The sequence below is a fragment of the Canis lupus genome, chromosome 23, assembly GCF_048164855.1.
Source record: "Canis lupus baileyi chromosome 23, mCanLup2.hap1, whole genome shotgun sequence".
Classification (NCBI taxonomy): domain Eukaryota; kingdom Metazoa; phylum Chordata; class Mammalia; order Carnivora; family Canidae; genus Canis; species Canis lupus.
In genome coordinates, this window is record NC_132860.1 from 25,799,594 (window position 1) to 25,827,588 (window position 27,995).

General features: G+C 58.3%; 3 protein-coding genes across 5 annotated transcripts; 2 read left to right on the forward strand and 1 right to left on the reverse strand.

The window, feature by feature from the left end:
• The first annotated feature begins 347 nt into the window (after positions 1–347).
• LOC140614948 (folate receptor beta-like) lies at positions 348–6,182 on the forward strand. 3 transcript variants are annotated; one of them, XM_072794463.1, is made up of 6 exons: positions 784–856; positions 895–931; positions 2,481–2,642; positions 5,121–5,309; positions 5,422–5,557; positions 5,697–6,182. In XM_072794463.1, exons 3-6 carry the CDS (start codon positions 2,493–2,495, stop codon positions 5,987–5,989), a joined length of 768 nt encoding a protein of 255 aa, XP_072650564.1. In that variant the 5' UTR covers positions 784–856; positions 895–931; positions 2,481–2,492; the 3' UTR covers positions 5,990–6,182. The 3 variants fall into 3 exon arrangements, with proteins under 3 accessions (XP_072650563.1, XP_072650564.1, XP_072650562.1); XM_072794462.1 differs by lacking the exons at positions 784–856; positions 895–931 and adding an exon at positions 348–508; XM_072794461.1 differs by lacking the exons at positions 784–856; positions 895–931 and adding an exon at positions 1,833–1,859.
• A 1,970-nt stretch (positions 6,183–8,152) lies between these two features.
• Positions 8,153–23,325, forward strand: INPPL1 (inositol polyphosphate phosphatase like 1). Its single transcript, XM_072794459.1, has 29 exons — positions 8,153–8,176; positions 9,066–9,459; positions 12,424–12,487; positions 12,573–12,723; positions 12,927–13,047; positions 13,295–13,435; positions 13,683–13,776; positions 13,882–13,971; positions 14,145–14,243; positions 14,353–14,503; positions 14,616–14,722; positions 15,010–15,112; positions 15,199–15,395; positions 15,718–15,835; positions 16,451–16,547; positions 16,836–16,974; positions 17,089–17,188; positions 17,286–17,374; positions 17,664–17,745; positions 17,870–17,959; positions 18,505–18,618; positions 18,756–18,844; positions 19,287–19,374; positions 19,487–19,642; positions 19,888–19,966; positions 20,060–20,200; positions 21,303–21,975; positions 22,245–22,378; positions 22,483–23,325. The coding sequence occupies exons 2-29, from the start codon at positions 9,263–9,265 to the stop codon at positions 22,571–22,573; spliced, it is 3,795 nt and encodes a 1,264-aa protein (XP_072650560.1). The 5' UTR covers positions 8,153–8,176; positions 9,066–9,262; the 3' UTR covers positions 22,574–23,325.
• On the reverse strand, positions 22,480–27,995 carry PHOX2A (paired like homeobox 2A). The gene is made up of 3 exons (XM_072794460.1): positions 27,711–27,995; positions 25,342–25,529; positions 22,480–24,389 (listed from the first exon to the last, which is right to left on the reverse strand). The coding sequence occupies exons 1-3, from the start codon at positions 27,925–27,927 to the stop codon at positions 23,940–23,942; spliced, it is 855 nt and encodes a 284-aa protein (XP_072650561.1). The 5' UTR covers positions 27,928–27,995; the 3' UTR covers positions 22,480–23,939.

The following is a 27,995-nucleotide window of genomic DNA, read 5'->3' on the forward strand; positions in this document are numbered from 1 at the left end:
TGGTGAGCAAATTAAAGCTCAGAAAGGCTCAGTGACATTTTCTAAGATGGTATGAGGGACGGTGCTGTCATTGGGACCCATGGCCTGACCCTAAAGCCTGGGTTCTCCTCCTACTGCACCTCATGCCCCTCAAGCTAGCTTCATCCTAACAACGACTTGGGATGCCTCAAAAATTCAGATTCCCCCTTAAAGATGAACTTCTCTAGGAGTTGATGAATGTTGAAGCTATGATCCCGTAATGAAGAAATTAATAAAGAGATGAATGAGGCCAGGAGTGAGTACAGGGACGGGCTAAGGGAGCCTTGAATGGGTGGGGTCTGGAAAACAAGGAAGACCAGAGCGGAAAGCAGAAATCACACTCTGTGGTAATCAGAGCCCTTACAGTCAGTCTAGCCTGGCTGAGTTCAGAGACCATTGGGGAAAGTCCAAGGCCTGTAGCCATCGCCAGGCTGAAAAGAGGCCAGTCCAGACACAGCTGTGTGTGCTCCCAGCCGCAAAGGAGGCTCAGGCAAGATGCCCTAAGGAGGGAAGGGTGACAGGGACACTGGGTAGGGGAGGAGCAGATCTTTCTCTAGAAAGATCGCTCTGGATGGGGGTGGGGGAGCGGCGGTGGGGGGCACCTGAGTGATTCAGTCCATTAAGCATCTGCCTTTGGCTCAGGTCCTGATCCCAGGGTTGTGAGAAGGAGCCCTGCATCCGCTTCCGGCTCCCTGCTCAGCGAGGAGTCTGCTTCTCCCTCCTGCGTTTTTCTCCTCCTGCTCCACCGCCCGCCTGCCGCTTTCTCCCTGCCGCTTTCTCTCCTCTCTCTCCCGAATAAATAAACAAAATTTAACAAAAGAAAGAAAGAAAGAAAGAAAGAAAGAAAGAAAGAAAGAAAGAAAGAAAGAAAGAAAGAGAGAAAGAAAGAATCACTCCAGCTCCTGTGGGGAAGGTGACTTTAAGGGGAAGAAGAACCCGGGAGGAGGGAAGACCTGATCCCAAACAGAGAGCCAAGGGAAATGAATTCCATTAAGGTTTTGGAAGGACCCTTGGCCAGGGCTTTGTGGGGATGTGGGGTTGGTGAGAGAGAGGAAGCATTCTGTGTTATCTATTCAAGTACTTCAGCAACAGTCCAAAAAAACAGATCTTTAACAGATGGAAGTGGGGGCGGGGGATGGGCAAGGGTCAGTCAGGAAGAGAGAAGTGGGCTGTCACTTTTGTTGGGTGACTCCCAGGACTCTAAGCACTTGTCTAGTTGGCTGTTCCGCATGGGGTGCTTTTATTTTATATAATTAATTCATTGACTGATTTTTTGGTGGGGGGAGAGGGAGAGAGAGAGAGACAGGGTTGGGGGAGGGGGGCAGGGAGGAGCAGAGGGAGGGGGAGAAGAAGACTCTTTTTTTAAAATTTTTTGGAGGGAGACTCTTAAGTAGACTTCATGCCCAGTGCAGAAGCCTACATCGGGCTTGATCTCACAACCCAGAGATCATGACCTGAGCTGAAATCTAGAGTCGGGCACTTAACCGAATGAGCCACCCCGGCACCCCCATGGGTACTTTCATATTGTATCTAGTGTTCAGGGATCACTGCCCTTGTTTTCTGAAGGGTAGGATAGGGATCTGGTGCATTAGTCTAGAAAGAGCCAAGGAGACCAGTATTATGACAAGGTAGAGGAAGGAAATGGCTTTAGAGAACAGAGAAGGAAAAAGTCTGAGGAAGCAAAAGTCAGAAGCCACTACTCTTTCTATTTCTGCATTATTTAACCAAATGCCACCTGTGTGTTACACCCCTTGACCCCAGGGCTGATTGGGAGAACTCAGCAGAGCTGGGTCACTGCCTTCCCCCAGCTTGCTGGTTTCCAAACTGGCATGGGAACCCAGGTGAGCCAGGGTGTAATGGAGAGCACTTGCTGGACATGGCGTGAGGGCACTGTGTGTCCCTGGCCCTTTTCAGGGGAGCAGGGCATGGTTCTGAACTATTTAATTACCTTTCTTTTTTTCTTTTTTTTAAAGATTTTTAAATTTATTTACTCATGAGAGACAGAGAGAGACAGAGAGAGAGAGAGAGAGGCAGAGACACAGGCAGAGGGAGAAGCAGGCTCCATGCTGGGAGCCTGATGTGGGACTTGATCCCAGGTCTCCAGGATCATGCCCTGGGCCCAAGGCAGGTGCTAAACTGATGAGCCACCCAGGGATCCCCTTTAATTACCTTTCTTAAGTAAATTTGAGAGAAGATGAGGGCACAAAGACATGTCCTCCAATTTAGGAAAACTCTCCCAGGGTTGATCTACTCATCCCAGGTGGATGAATGAGCCTGGCAAGCCTGGGATGAGAAAGCCCCCTTTTGCCAAGCTTCTCTTCTTCAGATTTGGGGAGCCTCGGCAGCCCAGCACTGAAGGAACAGGGTCTGACCCCATCCTTCACTGGACACAGAGGGCTGAGGGGAGCCCTGCATGAGGCTCTCTTGGCTCAGGCCCTGACCTCCCTGACCTCCGCTTGCAGGGACAGAAAGACATGGCCTGGAGACTGATAGCGCTTGTGCTGCTGTTGGCCTGGACAGCCCCCACGTGCAGGGCCCGGGTCAGGACAGACCTGCTCAACGTCTGCATGGATGCCAAGCACCACAAGGCAAAGCCAGGCCCAGAGGATAAACTGCATGCCCAGGTGAGGCAGAAGGGTGGTTCAAGTTGAGGCGGGGGGCGGTTCTAACGTGGGAACAAGTCAGGGTGGTAGGGGAAGGACCAACTGCTCAGAAACCCCCACATCCCAGGTTATTGCTATGGGAGCAGATGAAGGTAAGGTGGCGTGTATGGGTGGAGGTGGTTTTAGAGGTGGCCTCCTCAGAGAATTCCATGGCTGTGATGATATGATCTAATCACTGTTGAGTACTTATCAGGTGTTGTGTTTACTGCACATGATTTCATATTCCCTTTGTCGGTCCTTTGAGGTAGGAGACAACATTCTCCCCTACATAACACAAATGAGAAAACTGAGGCCCAGAGAAGCCAAGGACACAGAGGGCTGAGACGTAAGCAGCCAGTGGTGGCGTAGGGCGAGGACTCGGGTGGGCACTCTCAGTGGTTTGGAGGGTGAGAGATTGTTGGGGAAGACGGTTCTTCCTACCTTCACTGTGAGCCAGTCCATGGAGTGTCAAGGGTAGAGGAGGTCTCTTAGGGCTGTGATACAGGGTAACAGGTGCGGTACATTCACACATTCTGTAAAAGTGGATGCCAGTCGGTTGCAACTCTATTGAGATTCCACGTCTTCTTTTTATGATAAATACTCTTTAGACTCTGTTTTCTATCCTGGAATAAAATTCAAAGCCAATAGAACTTATTTGCATATTTAACTTAAAAAAATAACACGAGGGGCAGCTAGGTGGCTCAGTTGGTTAAGCATCTGTCTTCAACTCAAGTCATGATCTCGGGGTCCTGGGATTGAGTCCCTCATGGGCTCCCTGCCTGGTGGGGAGTCTGCTTCTCCCTCTCCCTCTGTCTTCTGCCCCCTGCTCATGCTCTCTTTCTCTCAAATAAATAAAATCCTTAAAAAATATATATCAAAAATATATATATATATATCAACATAATTCTCTATCTGTAATACAAAGGAGAAGCACAAAGGAAGTAACTTATAATAAAATAAAATATATTTCAATATTTTAATTCTCTGGCATGACTACGTTAGAAATCACTATCAAACAGCATTTTTGTTTTTGTTCACCAAATTGCTATGAATGGGACAGTTACAGCTGTACAGCTGTAGATCAATAACAGGTGTATTCTATTGGCAACTTAAATGCTGTAAAATATGCTAAGCTATGTTGCCACTGATGACATAATTTTCTATAACAGTGAATAATTCCGGTAAAACAAAGCACATAGCAAGGCCTTTCTTTTTCAGAGTATTTGCAGTCCTGAAAAAGCCCATCTATATTAAACACTTGCTAAAATATGGTGTGTCTATATGTAAGATGGAGTTCAGTTGAGATTTAGGGAAATCATAACTAGGTCTTTCGTTTACTTCTTTCAGCAAATATTTTTATGGGTCTGCCATGGCACTGGCCTCACCTCTGGGGAAACAGACCCTATTACTTGCTGAGAAGTTACTCAGCATACATTACCACGTAGGTCATTCCCTTCTTCCTTTGCTCAAAATGTCACCTCCCGGTGAAGCTTTTCACAACCACCTTAGTTAAAATTTCAAAGATTATCTCATATTCCACATTCCTATTCCCTGCTATAATTCTGTCCATATAATTGATCAGATCCTGACACTAGACTTTTTTTTTTCTCTTAGTTTCTTACTGTGTGTCCCCACTGATCAGGATAGGATGTAAGTTCCATGAACACATATTGCTGTCTGGTTTGTTCTCTATCATATTCTCGGCATCTAGAACGTGACTGGAATAGAAATGGGTGCTCAGTAATTATTATTATTTTTAAAAGATTTTGTTTATTTATTTGAGAGAGAGACAGAGATAGCGACAGAGATAGTGGCGGGGAGAGCAGAGAGGAGAGGGAAAGGAGGCTCCTCGCTGAGCAGGGAGCCCAATGTGGGGCTCCAGCCCAGGACCCTAAGACCATGACCTGAGCTGAAGGCAGACACTTAACTGACTGAGCCACCCAGGTGCCCCTCAGTAATTATTTTTCAATGAATAAATAAATCAAAGAATTTTCTATATAAAATGTGAAGGGGGGATCCCTGAATGGCTCAGCGGTTTGGGGCCTGGCTTCAGCCCAGGGCCTGATCCTGGAGTCCTGGGATCGAGTCCCACATCGGGCTCCCTGCATGGAGCCTGCTTCTCTCTCTGCCTGTGTCTCTGCCTCTTTCTCTCTGTGTCTCTCATGAATAAGTAAATAAAATCTTTAAAAAAAAAAAAAGTGTGAAGGGGTGCATAAATGACAGCTATTGTCCCCTGAGGACAGGGTTTCTCTCCAGCTCCCTCAAGCCCTGATCAGCCCTGTTGTGACTGAGTCTCCCCTCAGATGGGTGTTCCTGGACATCAAGAACAGAGGGGTCCTCACAGTAAACTTTCCTGGGATAACCCACTTGAGGCAGGAGAACGAGAACCAAACAGAAAAGGCTGGAGGTGGCAGAAGGTTGTGGGGAAGGGGGCAGTTAGTCCGGGTCTCCCCCACGCAGTGCACTCCCTGGAGGAAGAAGGCCTGCTGCACCGTCAGCACCAGCCAGGAGCTGCACAAGGACACCTCCCGCCTGTATAACTTCACCTGGGACCACTGCGGCAAGATGGAGCCCGCCTGCAAGCGCCACTTCATCCAGGACAACTGTCTCTATGAGTGCTCCCCCAACCTGGGGCCCTGGATCCAGGAGGTACGGGACTGCCCCTCACCCCCACCCAGCAGGCTGCCATCCAGCTTGGGCAAGGCCATGGCTGCCCCCACCCCTGGCTGAAGGGAGCCCTCCCTCTTGGCCTCCCACGCAGGTGAACCAGAGCTGGCGCAAGGAGCGCATCCTGCAAGTGCCCCTGTGCAGAGAGGACTGTGAGCAATGGTGGCAGGACTGCCGCACCTCCTACACCTGCAAGAGCAACTGGCACAGGGGCTGGAACTGGACCTCAGGTGAGGGCTTGGGGGTGGGGAGACGGAGGGGGGCTTTGAGGATCTGGGATTGGGTGAGGATTTCTGGGGGTGGCCAGAAATGAGCTTTGGGCCCGGGGTGGGGGGTGGGGTGAATGTGCCTGCCCTCTCTCCCCTGCAGGAGTGAACAAGTGTCCAGCTAGGACCACCTGCCGCACATTTGAGGCCTACTTTCCCACGCCTGCAGCCCTGTGTGAGGGCATCTGGGATCACTCCTACAAGGCCACCAACTACAGGCGGGGGAGTGGCCGCTGCATCCAGATGTGGTTTGACCCGGCCCAGGGTAACCCCAATGAGGAGGTGGCGAGGTTCTACGCAGGGGCCAGGAACGCTGGGGTTATGCCCCAAGGGATTGAGCATCTCCTGCTCAGCCTGGCCCCCATGCTGTACCTCTGGCTCCTTGGCCGGGTCTAGCCCGACCCAGATGTCCACTCCGCATGTCCCGGGTTCTGATGACCAAGTTGGGTTCAGCTCAGCTCTCACAAATGTGGGTACCCTAAGTGAGCCTCCATCTATTATCCATCCTTCCCTTTTGTCATCCAGTTTCTGCTCCATGGTGGGCCTTGGGGTTTCTCTGGCAATCAGTTCAAATAAAGAGACAGACATATCTGTGTCAGATGAATCATTCTGGTTCCAGTAGGTAGAATCCACAGTTGTTGGATTCTTTCAGATCAGAGAAATAAGACCTGGGTTTGAATCTCAGCTCTGCTACTGCCTATGCCAAAGTGAAGCAGTTGCCTGTCTATTCTAAAGCTTAGTTTCCTCCCCAATAAAATAAGGATAATGATCCTTCCTTCCCTCTGGGTTGTGAAATACAAAGGAGCTGTTGCCTAGAAAGCATGTAAGTCCAGTGCCTGCACTTAATAATCCTCAGGGATCCTGTTGCTCCTATAACCACAAATGAGAGCCAGGTCCAGAACTTTGTTACTTATGCTGCTCCCAAATATCCCCCTTTCTGCCAGGTGCTGTCTGCCTGGCTCTGTGCTCAGCTGTGCAATGGGAAAGTTGGGGATGGGAGTCCAGAGAAGACTCTGAATTCCCAGTGGGGGTGAAAAAAATTTGCCGGTTATGTGGATTGAAGGGACAGAGTTGAGGCTTGGACCCTCAGAGGAGGAAGAGAGAGCACTGGGGAGGGCAGTCTGGGACTGGAAGAGGAAATGCTTAAGAGCCTTGAATTGGTTTACCCCTGCTGAGTCCGAGGGGCTTGGGTGGGAAAAGGTTGGAAACTCTTAGGAGCTTCCTGGGGCAGGAGCCTGGCCTCTCCTCTGGCATCTTTGTCCCCTCCAGGGATTGCTAGATATGCCTGTCTGGTCTTTGCACCGCCCCCAGGAACTCGGTCTGAGTTGATCTCTGGGTCTCCTCCCTCTTACCCTTTCCCCCTGGGGAAGCCTTTGTCTCTACATCTCCCTCACGGTTACCCCCAGAGGCACAGGTACCTGTCTGAGAACACCAGGCAGGTGGGTGATCAGGCTAGGACTAGAACTCAGGTGTGAAGACTCCTGGTCCAGGTCTCCCCCCTCCACCGCACCAGGGTGCCCCCTTCATGGCTCTCCCCTCCCCTCCCACCTAAAGCTGAGGGACGAGGAAGTTGGGCGGTTTGTGGAGGATGGCTTATGGGGCTCCTGGAGGGGTCTAGAGACCCTGGGCTGTATGGGGGTGTCTGTTAGCCACTGTATCTAGTCTGGAAGGCCCCGACAGAGCCCATCCCGTGTCATTCAGGCTCTGTTCCAGGCAAGTTAAGCCAATGCATATTTGAAACGGAGGAAGGAGCTTGTCGGGACGGACCCAGACACGGGTTCGATCGAGCAAAGTGAAAGTTCGCTCCCAGGTTAAAGGGGATCGGCCGACAGAGGCCCAGGAGTAGGCGCGGCGGGCGCCGGGCTGGGAGCCTGCGCCTTTAAGGAGCCAAGGGGCGGAGGGGCGGGGCAGGAAGCGGGCTCCCGGGAGACGCCGCCACGGGCTAGGTCTTTTTTGGGGGGAAGGGGCGGGCCAGACCCTCCTCGGGCCCCGCCCCCTTTCCGGCGCCCGGGCCCCCTCCCGCCAAGGGCGCCCGGGGCGTCGGAGCGTGCCCGCCCTGGGGAGCTCCGGGTCCGGCGTCCCGCCCACCGAGGCTCAAGTTTGTCGTCTTGGAGGGAGTAGCTGGGGCGGGGGCGGGCGCTAATAATACCCGTTCGCTCGGGCGCCGCGCTTTACAGTTTACACAGCTGTCACCTTCGTTGCTCCTTAATTAATAATAAAAATAGCCGCTGTTTGGAGGCTCACGGGATGCCGGGCCCTGGGCCGGGAGCTTTACAGGCACGGTCCCGCCGAGTCGGCCCTCGCAGCGGGCGCCCCCCTTGCGGAGCGCGAAGGCGAGGCGCGGAGGGGAGCCGTGACTGGCCCGAGGTCACTCGGCGGGGTCAGCGGCCCCGGGGCGAGACCCGGGCCCGGGGAAGGCGGGGCGCGGGGTGCTACCCCCGGCTCCGCCGAGAGCCGCGGGGGCGGAGCGGCGGGCGGGGCGGAAGACGAGGGGGTGCGGCGGCGGCGGATGGCCATCTTAAGTGGCCGCGGAGAGTCAGGGGCCGCTTCCCCCGGGGAGGGGGCACCGCGGCGGCCCGGGAGGTGAGGGTCCGCGCGCGGCGGCGGCTGTGCGGAGAAGTCGGGGGCCCGGGGGCCCGAGGGAACTTTCCTCTAGGGCAGTGGGGGGTGCCGGTCTCGGGCTGCTGAACCCCTCGCGGCCCGGGCCTCCGGGGATGGGGGATGGTGCCAGGGAACTTGGCCGGGAGGGGGGAAGGGCCCTGCCCGGGCTGCGAGGGGTTGCCGGGGACGGTGCGTGGGGATTCGAGGACACCGGACCGTGCCTGAGCGCTTGTGGGAGATCGGGGCGCCCTGGAGGGGGATCCCCCCGCGGGAATGGTCGGGGACCGGACCCGGCGGAGTTTGGGGGCTCGGGTCTAGGAGGGGCCTGGATTTCACGGGAGTTGGGAGTCCGGGCCACTCGGGTACCGAGGACAGGGGTGGGAAGAGGTTCGTCTTCGATCCCTCGCGGGTTTTGAGAACTCGACCCGGCCCTTTGAGGCTGCGGGGGAGGTGGGTGCTGAATAGAAAGGATTTGGGGTGCAATTAGACGTTTATGGGAGTTGGAGATCTCGTCCTTGCGATTATTGGAGGGGGCTAACTCTCCGGAGAGGGGGCTGGGACCGCCTAGTGCCCCGGAGCCGGGTGGGGGAACTTGACCTTCGTGGGGGGCCGGGTCCCTGGGTCTCCTAGGGGTGGTGATGGCGGGGCGGATCCCCGTGGGTGTGGGGGTCCCGCGTCGTGCGGGAACGCAGGGGCCGTGGCCCCGCCGGGAAGGGGTGGGGGTAGGGGCGCTCGGGCGGCGGGCCGAGCGGAGGGGCGGGGGCGGGGCGGGGCGGGGGCCGGGGCCGGGGCCGGGGCCGGCCGCCCGGCTCTGCGCTGCGCTCCCGCCCCTCCCCCGCCGCCTCTGAACAAACTTTTCTTTCTCTTCAAGTTGAGGCCGGCGCTGCGGGCGGCGGCGGCGGCGGCGGCGCGGCGCGGCGGACGGGGCGGCCTGCGCGGCGGGGCGCGGAGCCCCCGACCACGGGCCCGGTCCCGGCCGTGGATCCTCAGGCCCCGGGCCCGACCCCGAGCGACCCCGGGCGGATGGCGCGGGGCGGTGGGCGCCGGCGGCGCTGAGCCCTGCGCGCCATGGCCTCGGCTTGCGGGGCGCCGGGCCCGGGGGGTGCGGGGCCCGGGGGCGCGCTGGGCAGCCCGGCCCCCGCCTGGTACCACCGCGACCTGAGCCGCGCGGCTGCGGAGGAGCTGCTGGCCCGGGCAGGCCGCGATGGCAGCTTCCTGGTCCGAGACAGCGAGAGCGTGGCGGGAGCCTTCGCGCTCTGTGTCCTGTGAGTGGGGCTGGGGCTCCCGGCGGGCGGGGCGCAGCCCCGGGGCCCTCGGTGGGTGCGGAGGGCCTGGGACAGTGGGACGCCAGCGCCCCCAGCAGTGGGGACTTGGCGTCCAGCCGGGCTTGAGGAAGGATGCAGGGGGTACTTCCTTCCTGCTCTGTGTCTGGGGACACTTTCTGGGGCCTGGAGGGCAGAGTGGGTAGGGTCCAGCTAGCCAGGGTGGAAGCCTCTGGCAGACCCCCAGGCACCCTCCAGGCACACGGCCGGGGGGGTGAGGACGTGTGGCTGTGCATTCCAGGGCTGCCTGTAGCTCTGTTTATACGGGATCCAGTGAGATGCGGTAGGCATAGACGGAGTTGGGGCCAGAGAGACCAGTGCGTGAGTGAGGATGCCCGGCAGCTTCCTTAGGGATCCTTGCTATGCCCCCAGGCCTGAGGTTGGGACCGGTGTGGCTATAGATGTCAGGGGCTGAGGGCAGAGTGGTGTTGAGAAGAAGGGAGGGGTTGAGGAGGCTCTATGGGGCCGTGTTATTATTTCACAAATCAATGAGCATGTGCGTGTGCCCCGGCCCTGGGTATCCCGGCAGCCCTAGCCCCACCTATGGGTGCGGAATGAGGGGCTAGACTTGGCAGCTCTCGGAGTGGGTCTCGTCCTGTGCCTGTACCCATCGGCTGTGTGTGGTAGTGGTTCTGGGTGAGTTGGTGGGTTTGGAGTCTCTCCCTGAGCTGTCTCCTGTGTCCCAGGGTCTAATACTAGGTGGGCTCCTGTGAGTGTTGTTAGGATCGAGTTATAGTCCACCATAGCCCTGTGAACCCTTCCAAACCCCCATCTTTCTGTCCCTTACCCCGTCTGTTCTACTCACTTCTTGGAGGGTTCGTTGACCTAGGCCAGTAGTTCTCATTTAGGGGTTGGTTTTACCCCTCAGGAACATTTGGCAATGTTTGGAGACATTTTTCGTTGTCACAGCTGGGATAGTGCTACTGGCATCTAGTGGGTAAAAGCCAGTGATGCCGCCAAACATCCTGCAATACGAAGGACGGCCCCTCACAGCAAAGAACTGTGCAGTCCAAAATGTTAGTGGTGTTGGGGTTGAGGACCCCTGACCTGGGTATCTGAAGAGGAAGGGCTCCCTAAGTCTCAGCTTATGCCCCAAGTCTGATGCCCAGGAGAGACTAACAAGGGACAGCTTCGCCAGATGCTCCCAGCCCCCTCGGAGGCATACCCCCTAATTAGGGAGGGGAGGGAGGCAGGTGCTGGGTCAGCTGTTGAGTGGGAGGGGGACAGCTGGGCCTGTGTCTGGGGGAGGAACATTATTGTCCCAGGAGGGGAGAGTCCTGGCTCCACTGCCAGGGGAGGAAATGGGTGGAATGAGGGTCTGTCTGTGTTGGGGGCTTCAGCTTTGCCAGCTGACTCTGGCTACTTGCATCTCAAGAGCCCAGGGATGGGGGGAGGGTCAGAAATGGGGTAGAAGCCTGGGGGTAGGTGATCAGAAATACACTTGCTTACCTGTATACGTACCCACAGGTACATGGGTGACATTTCAGGACACACCCCTGCTCGCACAAGCACAGGCAATCTGACCAGCTGGCCACGATACAGGCACGGGCCTCTGCCCTGGCTTTAGGTCCCAGCTCTTGTCTTTCACTTACTCTGTGACCTTAGTCAAATTGCTTTTCTGTTGGAGCCTATTTCCTCTTCTGGAGAATGGGGATGATACTAATATCTGTATCAAAATGCAAGGATTAAATGGGATCACATCTAGGGGGGGTGCCTGGGTGGCTCAGTGGTTGAGTGTCTGCCTTTGGCTCAGGTTGCAATCCCAGGGTCCTGGGATCAAGTCCTTCATCGGTCTCCCTGCAAGGAGCCTGCTTCCCTCTCTGCCTATGTCTCTGCCTCTCTGTGTCTCTCATGAATAAATAAATAAAATCTTTTTTAAAAAAATGAGATCATATCTGTAGGGTGTCACAAAGACAGGGCTCAGTAAATAGGATGCTATTATTGTTGTAAATACAGTCCACAAAGAGGTACACACATAGACACCTGCACAGAATGTTCCCCATCAGCAGCCAGGAGAGTTCCTGAGGGGGGCCTAATTGAGTGGAGGGGATGGACTGTGGGTCTCCTCAAATGGGCATTTGGTCCTGTCTGGCGCCAATACCCCGCTCCTGTCCAGCTCACACGTGGGCCCCGGGGTGGCTCCCCTGAGTAAGCCTACCTGAGGGCTGGCTGCAGAGGGAGCCTTCCATCCCTACTGAGTGAGGCCTTTGCTGCCCAGGCCTGGCTCAGCTGTCACCTGCTCAGCTGTTGCGGCCATCTGTCAGCACCCCTCTTGCCCCTCCTCAATTTGGGGGCTCTTAGAGGCTTGGGTCTCCCACAGGGGGCCCCCTTGGGTCATCCCAGTTTCCTGCTGTCTGGGGAAGGGGGGATAATTCAGGGATACCCGCCTACTTCCTAGCAAAATGGCCCCCAACGCACCCAGCTCCAGCAGAGCCAGACACCAACGTAAACACAGACAGCAGGCGCACACGTGTGTTAGCACATCTCCTATGTGTGCAAACAGAGGTTAACCAGGCTTCTGAGGACTCTTACTCTGGCGGGGGGCCAGAGCTGGTACCACAGTCCAGAGGGGCTGTTTAGACAGCTGTGGAGGCCACAAAAGAGCTGCCTGTTGCTTCCCGGGCCCTGTGGTGGGTGTGGAGTCCATGTAGGTCTGGGTGGAGAGGTGCCCAGGAGGGGGGCGGGAGTGGTGGTGGGGGGAGGCTGGTCATTCCTGCTCTTGTTGGCAACACTAGCAGGATAGAAGTGGACTGGCCTCATCATTAACCCGTGAGCAGCCTGAGCAAAGGGTTTTAGGAAAACCAAGCTGAGGGAGCTGGGTCCTGAGCCTGGTAGCAGGAGGAAGGCATGCCTTGGGGCTTAGCCCTAGCCAGGGGCGACAGGTTCTGACCCTCGCTTTGTCACTAGGTATCAGAAGCACGTGCACACATACCGAATCCTACCTGATGGAGAAGACTTCCTGGCTGTGCAGGTAGGAGTCTGGCCCCTGACCCTGATTCCACCCTGTAACTTGGGGTCAGCTGGCTGACACTTCTCCCACTCCTGCTGATTGGCAGACCTCACAGGGCGTGCCCGTGCGCCGTTTCCAGACCCTGGGCGAGCTCATTGGCCTGTACGCCCAGCCCAACCAGGGCCTCGTGTGTGCCCTGCTGCTGCCTGTGGAGCGGGAGCGAGAGCCAGACCCACCCGACGACCGTGATGTCTCAGGTGGTGCTGCACACTCTGCCACGTGCAGATGCCTTCCCTGCCCCTTCCCCAGGCGCTGCCTGCTTCTTCCCCTCCCATTTTCTCAGTCCCCCTCCCCTAAAGCCCCCTTGCTCCTACCCATGATGCTGGGGCCCTTTACCCCACTTCCATGGAAGCATCTGAAGACACAGCATCCCCCATACTTCACTGACTCCTGTTCACAGATGGGGAGGATGAGAAGCCTCCGCTGCCCCCACGTTCTGGCTCTACCAGTATTTCTGCCCCCGTGGGGCCTGGCAGCCCCCCAGCAGCCCCTGAGACTCCCACAACTCCAGCTGCTGAGAGGTAAGACCAGAAGCCTCCACAGGGAACAGGAATTCCCCTTTCTCCTCTGAGAACCTTGTCCGCTTGGGGGCGGGGGCTTCTAAGCCCCCACTCCACCCCCAGGGGCCCTCATCCCACCTCAGCCCCAGGGGCAGACACCCTGATCCATGGTGCTCTGATCACTGCCAGTACCACCTCTAGGGACAGGGTGGGAGGGCCGGGACAGGGTCAGCAGGTTCTTCACCGACTTCTCCACCCCTCCCTGAAGTGCTCCCAATGGGCTGAGCACTGTCTCGCACGAGTATCTGAAGGGCAGCTACGGACTGGACCTGGAGGCCGTGCGAGGCGGAGCCAGCAACCTGCCCCACCTCACCCGCACCCTTGCCACCTCGTGCCGGAGGCTGCACAGGTACCTGGCACGCGCAACACCGCGCATGCAGCCTCTCCTCTGACCCGTGCTCACCTGCCCCCTGCCCCCTGCACAGATGTCCTGACCTCTGCTCTCTGGCCCGGAACGGGGACTCAGCTGTCGTTTCCTGAATTTTCCTCACCCGTGAACCCTTGGATCCTTATGGTGGAGGCTGAAGCTACACACTCAGCCATCCTTCCCTGTCCTTGGGTCGGGGCGGGGAGTTCTGACCGGTCGTCTCCCCTAGCGAGGTGGACAAGGTCCTGGCGGGTCTGGAGATCCTGTCCAAGGTGTTCGACCAGCAGAGCTCTCCCATGGTCACTCGCCTCTTGCAGCAGCAGGTGGGATTATGGGGGGGGCCTGTGGGGAGTGGGTTGATGTCTGGGGCCGGGGGGACCCTCCTGTTCAGCGGCCTCAGGGACCAGTCTTACCCTTCCTCTGTGCAGAATCCAGCACAGACCGGGGAGCAGGAGCTGGAGAGCCTGGTGTTGAAGCTGTCGGTGTTAAAGGACTTCTTGTCGGGCATCCAGAAGAAGGTAGCCTGGCTCCTGACCTCTGACCTGACCCACCAGACCCCAACTATTTGCAATGACCTAAGTGATCTCCACCCCCAGTCTACACCTCAGCATCGACCCCACTGTCAGCCGTCTCCCTCCCAGTCCCAGCTCTCTGCACATCCCCTGACCTTGCCTGCCCTTACTCGCCCCAGGCACTGAAGGTCCTGCAGGACATGAGCTCTACGGCCCCGCCAGCCCCGCCGCAGCCGGCTATACGTAAGGCCAAGACTGTGCCTGTGCAGGCCTTTGAGGTACGCAAGGAAGTGTTGGGGGGACCCCTGGGGCAAAGGGCGGTGGAGGGTGGAGGGGGTGGTATTTGCCCGGGGTCTTTTCAGCAGCCCCCCACCTTGTGACCTGCAGGTGAAGTTAGATGTGACCCTGGGTGACCTGACCAAGATCGGGAAGTCACAGAAGTTCACGCTCAGCGTGGATGTGGAGGGCGGGCGGCTGGTGCTGCTGCGGAGGCAGCGGGACTCACAGGAGGACTGGACGACCTTCACACATGACCGCAGTGAGCCAGGGCCCGACCTTGGGCGGGGGGGGGGGGGCGGGGGGCGGGGGGCGGGCAGGGCAGCCTCCGGGCCTCAGTGCACGGGCCAGTGTGACCGGCCTCCATCCCCTAGTCCGCCAGCTCATTAAGTCCCAGCGTGTCCAGAACAAGCTAGGCGTCGTGTTTGAGAAGGAGAAGGATCGGACACAGCGCAAGGACTTCATCTTTGTCAGCGCCCGGGTGAGCAGCGTGTTGGGCTGGCCCCCTGCAGGGGTTTCTGGGGGCCGGAAGGAGAGGAAATGTGTGATGCAGGTGACCCGTCCCTCCTGACAGGGCAGACAGTGTATGTATGGAGATGGGTGGCCCGAGGGTAGAGGCAGATAGATGTTCATTTGGTGAACATTTCCTGAGAGGTGTCCTCTGCTTGAGTAGTGGGTGTACAGTGGTGGACCAGACAGGCGTGTCCCTCCCCTCATGGGACCTGCCACCTACCAGGGACCTCCCCTAACTGGCTGTTGTCCCCCCAGAAGCGGGAGGCCTTCTGCCAGCTACTGCAGCTCATGAAGAACAAGCACTCCAAGCAAGATGAGCCGGACATGATCTCTGTCTTCATAGGCAGTTGGAACATGGGTCAGGCCCGGGTAGGGCTGGGGTGGGAGAGAGGTCAGGGGTCAGGGTCAGGGGCCTGACCATCACCCCATCCCCTTCACCTCCAGGAAGCGTGCCACCTCCAAAAAACGTGACATCTTGGTTCACATCAAAGGGTCTAGGGAAGACCCTGGATGAGGTCACGGTGACCATACCCCATGACATCTATGTCTTCGGGACCCAGGAGAACTCGGTGGGTGACCGCGAGTGGCTGGACCTGCTACGCGGGGGCCTCAAGGAGCTCACAGATCTGGATTACCGCCCGGTGAGAGAGGGTCATCCTGTCCAGTCTCCCCTCCTCAGACCCCAACCCAAACGATCCTGCTTGACCCCACAGGCCACCCGGGGAGCACAACTTGCCTGCCTTTCCCTCTGGCCCCCGGGGTATCCTTTAGGAAATCTAATGAGTGCTTCATGCTGTAGGAATGTGCTCTGTTTCTCTCTGGCCCTTCAGGAGAAAGGGTGGCAGCCCTTCCTATCCTGTGACTGACGGTGCCCTCTCCAGTATAGACAGGGGTGGGGTGGGGGGCATGGAATGCGGCAGTGCCCCAGCCCCAGGCAGGGATAACCGCGAGCCTTCTACCCAGATTGCCATGCAGTCGCTGTGGAACATCAAGGTAGCCGTGCTGGTCAAGCCAGAGCATGAGAACCGAATCAGCCATGTCAGTACGTCCAGCGTGAAGACCGGCATCGCCAACACCCTGGGTGAGCGGGTGGCCAGGATCCCTCTGTCCACACCTCCTGCTTCCTCTCCAGCTCATAGTCTCCCCCTTTCAGGTGGTCTCAGTTTTCTCCTATATAGAGCCCTTTGAACTCTGTAAAGCATGTTCATATTCTAAATGTCTTCCAGCACCACCAGGAAGGCAGGGCCAGGGTGGTTATCTCCATCTCATAGATGATAAAACTCAACCTCCCCAAAACTCTCAAGCCCAGGGTTGCCAAGTGACTTGACCAAGGTGACACAGCTAGTATGTAGTGGAGCTATCTTAGTGCCCAGGCCTCTTGGTTGGTGGTCCAGTGCTCCCTCGGCAGAGATTCTGCTCAGAATCTGCAGGTCTTTTCAGCTTCACCCTTGGGGTCCCCTGTGATCACTAGGGGCTTTGTTCACACATGCAGAGAGACTCAGGCCGTCCAGGTGAACTGCGCGAGCCCTGTGTGGCCCCCAGGAAGGGGGGATGTGTTTAGAGACCTGTCTGCCTTGTAGCCTCTGGGAGGGTGGGGAGGATCTTCCCACTGCTGCTTCGGGGGATGGGGGCAGAGGGGAGAGTTGGGAGCCCTCCAAAGGTGACGCAGGCCATCCTCTTTTGCTTGCTTGGACAGGAAACAAGGGAGCTGTGGGAGTCTCTTTCATGTTCAATGGCACCTCATTTGGCTTTGTGAATTGCCACCTCACTTCAGGAAATGAGAAAACTGCCCGGTAAGGGGGCACCTTTCTAAGTCTTTACCCTCATTCCCTATTCACCTGAGACCTAGTCCCTCTCCCACATCCCAGTCTATGGCCCTCCTGCATCCCTGTCCCCAAGACCGCCCTCTCCCTTGTCCCAACTCAAGAGTCCTCTACTGCCCCTCATCTTGATCTTGTTCCCAGCTCTTTCCTCTGTCCCCAGGGACCCTGATCTGTACCCCATCCCTGACCCCAGAGACTTCTTCCCTTCCTGCCGGTCCCTGGCCCCTGACCCTGGAGACATCCCCTCACCCCCCATAGGCGGAACCAGAACTACCTGGACATCCTGCGGCTGCTCTCGCTGGGCGACCGGCAGCTCAGTGCCTTTGACATCTCTCTACGTTTCACTCACCTCTTCTGGTTTGGGGACCTCAACTACCGCCTGGACATGGACATCCAGGTGCAAAGAGGGCTGCCAGGTGGCTGGGAGGGAAGCTGGGCTGGGGGCCAGCTGGGCTCCCACCTCTGGCTCTGGCTTAAGAGGGAGTTGCCAGCCCTTGTGTCTTCACCACAGGAGATCCTCAACTACATCAGCAGGAAGGAGTTTGAGCCACTGCTCAGGGTGGACCAGCTGAACTTGGAACGCGAGAAGCACAAAGTCTTCCTTCGATTCAGTGAGTGTGGGCCTGGCAGGTCTCTGAGGGCTAGGGCCCGTATGGTCTCCCTGTGTCTTTAGGGCCCTGACCCCTACCCGTTCCCTGCCTTCCCTAGGTGAGGAAGAGATCTCCTTCCCACCCACCTACCGCTATGAGCGGGGTTCCCGGGACACGTATGCCTGGCACAAGCAGAAGCCAACTGGGGTGAGCCAAGGGAACAGGGGCAGGGGGGCCTTGGGAGACTCCTGGGCTGCAGTGAATCAGGAGTGCATGTCTGGTCAAGATCTGGGCAGTTACTCCTGTAGCTCCTTGGGCCCTCTAAGGCTTTAGGGTGGACGATCCTGGGTGTTATGAGGACCCAAGAAGGGAGGTGGGTGCTGGGGCCTGGTGTGGTAAGAGTGTTGGGCCTCATCAGTCCTGCAGCTGTGTGGTGGCCCTCATGCTGAGCCACCCCAGCTGTTTGCCCTGACCATGCTGACATCCCCTGCCCCAGGTCCGGACCAATGTGCCTTCATGGTGTGACCGGATTCTCTGGAAATCCTACCCCGAGACACACATCATCTGCAATTCCTATGGTCAGAGTCTCCTGGACAGGGGGATGGGCTATCCTGGGTGGTCCTCGTGCCGGTGCTGTCCTAGCTTTGGGAAGCGGGAGCAGAGAGGAAAGAGCTTGCCTCTGAGCTCCCATTCTAATCCCAGGTTGCACTGATGACATCGTCACCAGCGACCACTCCCCCGTGTTCGGGACATTTGAGGTTGGGGTTACCTCTCAGTTCATCTCCAAGAAAGGTGACTGTTGTGAATGTGCTGGTGGGTGGGTGGGCACACTGCTCTGGGGATGTGAAAGAGTTTGACTATCTCTGTGTGTATGTGTGTGTTTGGGTATATGTACGTACGAGAATGTTTCTGAATATGTACTGTGTGAGGGTGTCTGTGTACCCAGGGCACTGTGAAAGGTGCCTGCCCATGAGTGAGTGTATTCATATGAATGTAAACGCATATGTATGTGTCTTTATTTGCCTGGAGCCATGTGTGGTCCCCTGAGTGTGCCTAGTAGTGTGGGGGATTGTGGGCAGGCAGTCCCTGCAGGTATTCTGGTCCCCAGCCCCCTTCTTAGATGGTCTCTCATCCTTGGGCTCTCTGTTTGTCTGGGCCAGGATCTGGGCTTTGGGGCCTCCCCATTGGTTGCTTGGGATGGGGGAGGTACCTCCCTCCTGGCCTTCCTGCCTCCTTTGCCAGGGCCCCTGATTTCCTGTCCCAGGGCTCAGTGTCTGTCCTGTTCCTTGTGTCACCCTCTCAGCCCTCCTCACTGCCTTCCTCCCTTTGCCCCTCAGGGCTCTCAAAGACTTCAGACCAGGCCTACATTGAGTTTGAGAGCATTGAGGCCATCGTGAAGACAGCCAGCCGCACCAAGTTCTTCATTGAGTTCTACTCCACCTGCCTGGAGGGTCAGAGGCAGGACCAGGGCTGAGTGTGGGCCAAGAGGGATGGGGAGGCCCGGGGGCCCAGAGCGGTCAGCCCCCTAGATGGCAGAAGGGAATCCAGGAGGTGGCACTCAGTTGGGTATCCCCCACCCTCACCCCAGAGTACAAGAAGAGCTTCGAGAATGATGCTCAGAGCAGTGACAACATCAACTTCCTCAAGGTGCAGTGGTCTTCACGCCAGCTGCCCACGGTGAGGCTTTTGGCAGGGTCTGAGCTTGTAGGTGAGGGCACAGGGAGAGGTGTGAAAGAGCACATATGGTGCATGCGTGTGTGTGTGTGTGTGTGTGTGTGTGTTGTGTGGTGGGGCTGGGCATGAGTAAGGGTGAGGGCATTTGCTTTATTTGGGAGGTGTGGGACCAAGTTACAGATTCATCCATTCATTCATAAACACTTTTCGAGCCTTTGCTCAATGTCAGGTCCTGTGTTGGCCATTGAGGATGTAGAAAATTAACTACATGAATGTTAGGAAAGGCCCATGCAGGGCCATGTCTTCTACATTAAGGATTTGGGATCTTTCCTTAATAGTTGAGTGGGAGTGAGCTTGGACGAGTCTGAGGGTTGGGGTGAGCAGTGTCATGGGCAGGAGGGGCTCCTTGGGGCTTTGTCCTTCACTAGGCCTCTCTGCTCCCCAGCTCAAGCCAATTCTGGCTGATATTGAGTACCTGCAGGACCAGCACCTCCTGCTCACGGTCAAGTCCATGGATGGCTACGAATCCTATGGTGAGGGGGGGAAGTGGAGGGGGAGCAGGGAGGGGTCCCAAGAGGCACAGAAAGCCAAGCAGAGCTCTAGAAAGGTTCGACAGTCTGCCCGTCTGCCCCATCTGCCCTTCAGGGGAGTGCGTGGTGGCGCTCAAGTCCATGATTGGCAGCACAGCCCAGCAGTTCCTGACCTTCCTGTCCCACCGAGGCGAGGAGACAGGCAACATCCGTGGCTCCATGAAGGTGCGGGTGCCCACAGAGCGCCTGGGCACCCGTGAGCGACTCTACGGTGGGGGCTCCATTGGGAGGGATATGGGGCATGAGATGGGGTGGTGTGGGCAGGTCTAGGAGGGGGGACTGCGGGTAGAGGGAGGGCACGTTAGAATCCCTGAAATCTTTGGAAGTTCTGTAGCAACGCCTGAAAGTGGGCCTGCCTTCAGGAGTAGCTGGAAAGGGGCTGCTTGTAGGCCCAGGGGGTGTCTAGGGTCCAGGATCCCAGGTCCCCTCTGAGTCTTCTTTCTCTTCCTTCCCCAGAGTGGATCAGCATTGATAAGGATGAGGCAGGAGCAAAGAGCAAAGCCCCCTCTGTGTCTCGAGGCAGCCAGGATCCCAGGTGAACTGGGACTGTGCTGGGTGTCCCATGAAGAGATGCCTGGGGGCTTTGGGTCAGTCTCTACCTCATCTCACCCCTGTACACCCCTGGCAGGTCAGGGAACCGCAAGCCAGCCCCTGCAGAGGCCTCCTGCCCACTGTCTAAGTTATTTGAAGAACCAGAGAAACCACCACCCACTGGGAGGCCCCCAGCCCCACCTCGAGCTGCTTCCCGGGAGGAGCCCTTGACGCCCAGGTGAGAGAAGGAACCTGTTATCCACCCCCACTTCATCTACTGCTATGCTTGGCTCTCAGGGCCAGCCCGGGGACCGTTCGATGCCTGAGTGAGATGATGCCCCATGGCTGGGGGTGCTGGGGCTCTGCTCCTTTGGCCACTCAGGCCTCCCCGAGGCGTGGCTCTCTGAGTCCAAGGAAGCAGTCAGCCTTTCTTCCCGGCTCTGCCTTAAAAAAATAGAACTAGAAGTTGTTTCTGCAACAGTTCCCTCCAAATTTAGCTTGGGTTTTCTGTTTGGTCTCAGCATGGCATTTCCTTCGGTGCATACTTTGGAACACTGTCCTACAAGATGCCCCATCGGAAACGGGTTGGTGGTCAAATGAGTTTGGGGAATGGTTCTGACTAGATTCTTTTCTTAGGTAGTCCCAGTGCACATTAGTTTTGCAGAAGCTCTGAGCATGTGGACAGGAAGGAAACCCCCTTTTCAACGCTGTTGAGTATAGTTTCCCAAACTTAACCGGCCAGGAAACTTCTTTTCCACACAGTGACTATTAATACCCTGGGGAACTAGTGTTCTGTGGATCATACTCGAGGAAAGTGAGGCTTCCTAATTATATCCGATTGTTGCTTGAACTTAAATAAAAGTTCCTAGCCACGGTTTGGTGCTTTTTCACTCACCTTCACCTGTTATCGGTCACCTTGGTTTTATCCTCAGGCTTGAGTAAAACTAACCTGAATCCCTGGGTAAAATTCCTCAGTAGATTGGCCTCAGGCGCCTTCACAGGATTTCAAGCCCTAGCCGGCCATTCCAACCAAAGGCCTTTGTTGCCCTGCCTTCTGGCACCTGTTTTCACTGATGTAAGCTCAGGACTTTCACAAAGTCATGAAAGAAGGATCTGAGAATCTTAGCAAGGAAGGCAAGAAAGTTCAAGGATTATCTATTCAACCACTGAGTCTCCTGCATCTTAGAGGTGAAGACACCAAGGGCCAGAGAGAGAAAGTGATGTGCTCAAGGTCACGTGCAATCCTAGGACCAGGGGCCCACAGTCCTGACCCCCAGTCCAGTTCTCCTTCCACTGTATCCATTGCCTTCCTGACTTGATTATCCTGCTCCCAAACCCAGGTTGAAGGCAGAGGGGGCTCCAGAGCCGGAAGGGGTGGCAGCCCCCCCACCCAAGAACAGCTTCAATAACCCTGCCTACTACGTCCTTGAAGGGGTCCCCCACCAACTGCTGCCCCCGGAGCCACCCTCGCCTGCCAGGGCCCCTGTCCCACCGGCCACCAAGAACAAAGTGGCCATCACAGTGCCTGCTCCACAGCTCGGGCGCCACCGGCCCCCCCGTGTGGGAGAGGGGAGCTCATCAGATGAGGAGTCTGGGGGCACACTGCCCCCTCCAGACTTTCCACCCCCACCCCTGCCAGACTCGGCCATCTTCCTGCCCCCCAGCCTGGATCCTTTGCCAGGGCCGGTGGTCCGGGGCCGCAGTGGGGGTGAGGCCCGTGGCCCACCACCTCCCAAGGCCCATCCAAGACCTCCACTGCCCCCAGGCCCCTCACCTACCAGCACTTTCCTGGGGGAGGTAGCCAGTGGGGACGATCGCTCCTGCTCCGTGCTGCAGATGGCCAAGACTCTGAGTGAGGTGGACTATGCTCCAGCTGGGCCTGGCCGCTCAGTGCTTCTGCCAGGCCCCCTGGAGCTGCAGCCGCCCCGGGGACTGCCCTCGGACTATGGCCGGCCTCTCAGCTTCCCTCCACCTCGAATCCGAGAGAGCATCCAGGAGGACCTGGCAGAGGAGGTGTGTGGACCAGGGGTGGCTATCTGTGTGTACCTGAGGTGTGTGCTTGCCCATGGACAGTGGGATCCCTTTATGGCACCATTTCAACACTCAACGGGGTCCCTTCTGCCCTGAGCTGGGTACTGGGGAGTTGGGAGGTGGGGGGCGGGGAACATGAATCAGCCCGTTTTTGCCTCTTCCCCTAGAGCCTGTAGTAGGATGTGGCTGCAGGGGCTTCTTCCCTGGGTGGGTGCTCTCGGTGCTCCCCCTGACATGCGCTATTCCCTCAGGCTCCGTGCCCGCAGGGCGGGCGGGCCGGCGGGCTGGGCGAGGCAGGCATGGGCGCCTGGCTGCGGGCCATCGGCTTGGAGCGCTATGAGGAGGGCCTGGTGCACAATGGCTGGGACGACCTGGAGTTTCTCAGGTGGGGGCGGGGCTGGAGGCGGATGGGGTGGGGCTGGCCCCGGGGCGGAGCTACGGGCCCTCTAGACCTCTTCGCCCACCTCCCAGCCTCTCTTACCCCTACAGCGACATCACGGAGGAGGACCTGGAGGAGGCTGGGGTGCAGGACCCGGCTCACAAGCGCCTCCTTTTGGACACCCTGCAGCTCAGCAAGTGATAGCGGTGGCGCTGCGAAGCTGCGGACTCGGCACCCCTGCTCCCACCCTCCAACTAAGGCCCAGCCATAGCCCCAAAGTTGAAAAGCTGTGAGGGGTGGGGCAGTACCTCTCCGCCTATTTATTGGGGATCTGCGTTCCCCACTGCCCAATCGTTTGGAATGCCCTAATTAGGACATCCTGCCCCTCCCCCGCCCCAGGGTTCCGGAGGTCAATTGCCGAGATTACCGAGGACTTTGGTTATTCTGGTGCTGACCTCCCTTTCTGAATCCCTACTCCCAGCCTCAGGGGTGCCCGTAGGGTCCACTTGGGTACGTCTGGGCCCCCACTTTCACCGCTGTTTCTGCTGCCCTCCACCTGGCCTGAACCACGGGGGGCAGGGGAAGCTCAGCTAGGACCCTTCCCAACCCCCATTCTGGGGGTGTCCGTCCGGAAATGAAGGAATAGCCCAAGGACCGGGCTGGGGTTTATTTAAGCTTTTCTGCGTGGGTTTAGGGAGGGCGGGCACCTTAATATTATCGGGGCTGGTTAGGGTGGGGAGAAGGATCTGGGCCATAAAGTGGTAGTTTGCTTAGTTCTCACTGTCTCCCTGTCTATACCACCCCGGGCTGCGGATTTGTGGCAGCAGTGGGTTCCTTGCTGGTTGCAAGCGGGGACGGGCTCTTGCAGGCAGCTTATCCCCCATCCTGGGTACTCAGAAGGGTTGCCAGCGTTACGTCTTCAATAAATTAAGTTTTATTTGGATTGAGCAAAACTCACCTCAATAAATTACAAGTTTTTCAAAGGAAAAGAACGACAACAACCAAAAACAAACAAAAAATTCAGGAAAGAGGAAACCCCTCTGTCCCAGTGCCCTGGCAGCCAGGCCCTCTTCTCTGAACAGGCCTAACCTCTGCGCCAGACCGGCTGGAAACGGGAGGGGATAAATTGGCAGTGAGACCCTTCGGGCGTCTTATTATCCCAACGGTGACCAGTGCGGGTGGACTGGAGGGCTGGGGCAGCGGGCTGGTGGCCAGGGTGAAGAGTGAGCCAGCCAGCTGCAGAGCCAGGGAGGGAGCCAGGCTGCTGCTCTGCTTGAGGACCCTCAAGTTCCAGCGGGGTTATTTGATCCCGGTTTCAAAGAAAGCCAAGCTGGAAGGGGGGGCTCCCCGGTGAAAGTACCCCATTCTGCTGGGGGCGGTAGGTGAGGACGAGAGGCCCTGACTCGGTCTCCGAAGCTGGGGAGGGCACACTTAGGAGCGGGACACGGTAGGGGGTGGGGCAGGTGGGCACTTCCAGGCGGGCGCCCGGATGGGGAGGGACCCTGTCAGGTCCTGAGGGGCAGGGGCATCTCTGGGGGGCAGGCCCGGCACCTCCAGAGTCCGGCGGCTAGAAGAGATTGGTCTTCAGGGCCGGGCCAGGCTTCCGGTGGAAGGAGGACAGAACCCCGGAGAAGGGCCCGGGCCCGGGTTCCGCCGGCTGCCAGGCCTTGAGCAGCTCCGCCGCGCCCGCGCCCGGCCCGCCGCCCCCGCCGCCCGCCACGCCCGCCCACAGCGGGCCCTTGAGCGGCTGCGGCCCGGGGCCAGGGCCGGGCCCGGAGCCCAGGGCGGCAGGCAGCGGGCTGGGGCTCAGACGCGGGCTGGCCAGGCCGGGGGCGGGCGGCGGGGGCAGCGACGCGGTGCTGTCGGGCGTGGGGCTGCACGTGGACTCCTTGGAGTCGTCGTCCTCGGACGAGCAGCGCGCCTCGCCCTTTTTGGCGCCCGCCGCGCCCGCCGCACCCTTGGCGCTGGCCGCACGCTCCTGTTTGCGGAACTTGGCCCGGCGGTTCTGGAACCAGACCTGCGGGCACAGGGGCCGGTCAGGCCGAGGCCGCGAGACGCGCGGGAGCCCTCGGTCTGGAAGGGGTCGGATCAGGATTACTACCAGATTCCTGAGCGTGGGCCCGTCGGCCCTCCGCTACCTGGCTCCTGGCCCTCCTCTCTCTGCTCGAGGCCTCTCCTGCATTTGCCCCTCCCTCCTGGTCTTCCCCTGGGGGATCTGATCACCCGCCACCGGCAGGCTCCAGTGTTCCAGGTCTCCGGGCGGGGACTCCGCCTTCGCTCCCTTATCACCCAAAGCCCTGCCCCCAATTCCTTCCTACTAGAAGCTCCAGGGATTTCCACCTGGAGTGTCCCACGGCGGTGGAGAAGGGGTCGGGTACTAGGGGAAACCGTTCGTCCAGGGTCTCCAGTAAGGGCGGACCAGCTGGACATCTCCACTTGGATTTGTAAGACAGACAACAGAGTCCACCTGGGCGGCCGCTCCTCGGCCCTGCGCCTGCCCAGAGCCCTGGGTTTTCAGGCTCAGAGATCTCACAGCTGCAGAGCTGGGGAGGGGACATGGAGGCACTCGATGGCTTTCTGGGATTCGCCTGCCTTGGCACTGAGGCCGCCCGGGGCTCCCACTCTACCCACTTGGGAAGCTTCCAGGCTTCCCAAGCATCCTTCTACATGCCTGGCCGTACTAAGGGAACAGAGGGGAAATCCTGGGGGCTGAAGAGCTCAGTTCTCCAGAGGGCCTCAGGTCTGCCAAGTCTTGGCCCGCTGTCTCCTCCCGCTGCCCATCCTCTCCTGCCCAACCACCCCCGGACTGTGCCCTGGTCCCTGGCCCCAGCTCTCCGCCTCCAAGCTGCCCCTGCCTGCCACCCCAGAGAGCCAGGGCCCTCTTTCCCGAGGCCCCCAGGTGTCGGGCACTAACCTCCCATCCCTCCCCCCCCCAACACGTACACTTCCGTACACACGCAAACACACACCTGCACGCGAGCCTCAGTCAGGTCGATCTTGAGCGCCAGCTCCTCGCGTGTGTAAATGTCGGGGTAGTGAGTCTCTGCGAAGACGCGCTCCAGCTCCTTGAGCTGTGCACTGGTGAACGTGGTACGGATGCGCCGCTGCTTGCGCTTCTCATGCAGGCCCGACGGCTCCGGGAAGAACTTGTAGGGCACTAGGGGTGTGTGCAGGAGGGGGGAGCAACGAGGGTGGGGGCATGAGGGGCCGAGCTCAGCCCGCTGTGTCCTGCCCCTGCGATCGCTCGCCGTTCCCCGCGCCTGACTCAGCCCCTCGGCTTCCTCCCCTCGGTCTCGGTCTCGAACGGAGCGTCTGCCCCATCTCTCAGTGGAGCCGGCAGGAGTGAAGGCGGACAGGGCGCAGGCGGACCTGGAGCCCCAGAGCCGCAGCGAGGCAATCAAGATCTGATCCTTAGGTCAGGACGGCTGACCTGTCCTTGGTACTCTGCTGTGTTCCCTCCCCTCTCTCCAGCCCACCTGCTCCTCCGACCTCCCCTGTGGTGTGCTTCCGCCTTGGTCAGTCTGCCCTGCTTGGGTTCAGGTCCTGCTCTGTCCACCTTAGCCTTGATTGCCAGGTCTCATCAGCATCGTGGGCCTTCCCAGTAGCCAGTTCTGGAGCTGGGTGACTGAGACTCCCTGGCCTAGGTCTACTTTGAGCCCTGGCACATACTTTCTGCCATGTAGGGAATTGGCTCCCTCTCCCCTGTCATCTCTCTCCCTCCCAGGCCTCATTTCTTCAGCCCCATCTCACATCCCATTCTCCTCCAGTGTCCTCTCCTCTTCCTCATCTTTCTCCATCCACATCTCTCTTCAGCTTTCCCCTTTGGGACCATTCTTTTCTTTGTGCCCACTGAAAAGGGTCCTTATTTTTCCCCCATCCAGACCCAGGTTCCTTCACCTTCTCATTGCCCTTCTTCCTCCCAGGCACCTCTGTGTCTCAACTGCCCCACAGCCAGCCCCACCCCTCTCCCTCACTCTTCCCATCCTTGTTTCCCTTTTACCCCATGCCAGGCCCCATTGCCCCCACAGACAATGTTTCTGACAGTATCTCCTCATCCTTGTCTCCAACCCCGCTTAGGTCTCCATATTCTTCAGGAGTCCCCAGTATCTTACATCTTTGTCCTATATCCCTAGTTCTCGATCTCCCCCTGATCCTTGTCTCCAACACCCCATTCCTAGTCCCATCTTCCTCATCTCTGTTGCCAGTCTTCCTTGGTCCCCATCTCCCACAGTTCCTGTCCCCATCACCTCTAGTTCTTATCTCCATCTCCCCAACCCTGGGTCCCCATTTCTCCCAGGGTCCCCAGTCTTCCCACTTTTGCTCATACCTCTCTATACCTGTTCTCCTCTCCCCATCTCAGTGGGGCCCATAACCCCATTTCCTGACCCTATACCCTCAATCCCCATCCTCATCTGGCCCAGAGTACCAATCTCCCCATCCCTGTTCCAGTTTTTGGATCCATCTGGCTGGTTCTCATTTCTCCAAATCCGGGTCCCTATCTCGCCATCCCTTCCCACCCCTCAGGCTCCAATCTTCTACTTGGCTCCCAGTGGTCTTCCCCGGAAGGAAGGAGATAAGGAGATTGGGTGGGGCAGCCTGGACTCTAACCTGAGAGATCGGGATGGCTGCAAGGCTCTGTGAGGTTGAGGGTTCAGATGGGGACTTGGATCAAGAGGCTTGGAGGTAGTGGGGGGCTGCTTCTGGGTTCTGCAGGACTCTAGCTAGGAGAGTCTCCAGGGGGAAGGGGGGAATGAAAATGGCTTAATGACCTGGGCACGCTTTTCTTCCAGCAAGCGATGGTTGGGGTTTCAGTGGAGCAAGAGGGTCTAAACACAGGCAGGATGGGTTCAAAACCAGGCAGGAGGGGCTTGATGGTGCTGGGGCTCTAGGAAGGTTTCCATCTGGGCAGCTCAGCCGCTGCAGAAGCTCTTGCTGGGGGTCAGACATGAAGTGGGGTGGGGATAGGGATGGGGATCTGATTGGACTGAGCCGGGGGCATCTTCCAAGGATACGGGGATGGAGAGGTTTGGTGGTCAGACTTTGCAGGCGGGGAGGGGAGGATCCGGTGAGGGGCCTGGGGCTGGACCAGGGATCTATTTCCCTGACCCGAAGAGCACAGGACAGGGATCTGGCAGTGAGAAAGAGGAAGGGGATGAGAGGGTGGGGCTGAACTCTGCCAAGGGGAACCCCGTCTTACAGAGGGGCTGGGGATCCCGCGGGTGTTGGAGGGCAAGGATGGGGGCGGCTGTGGGGGACAGTCGCAATCACTTGCCAAATAGGGCAGGGGCTGGGGCTTCCGCAGGATTCGGAGGGAGGCTTGGGCCGGGGCTGGGCTCACCTGCCGAGTAAGGCGCAGGCTGGTGGTCGCGTAGAGCGCCGAGCGCGCAGTTAGAGGAGCCGAGCGCGGGGCAGGGCGGCCCAGCCGCGGGGAAGGCGGGTCGCAGGGGGCTGTATTGGAAGCCGCCGGGCTGGCTGCAGGCGCCGAAGTCGCCGTAGGCGGACGCCTCCATGGCCGCCACGCACGAGTCGTACGAATTGAGGTAGGAGTAGTCCATCGGCCCGGGGGTCGGGGGCGGGGGCCGGGCCGGGCCGGGTCAGGGTCGGGGTTCCCGGCCGGGTGGGG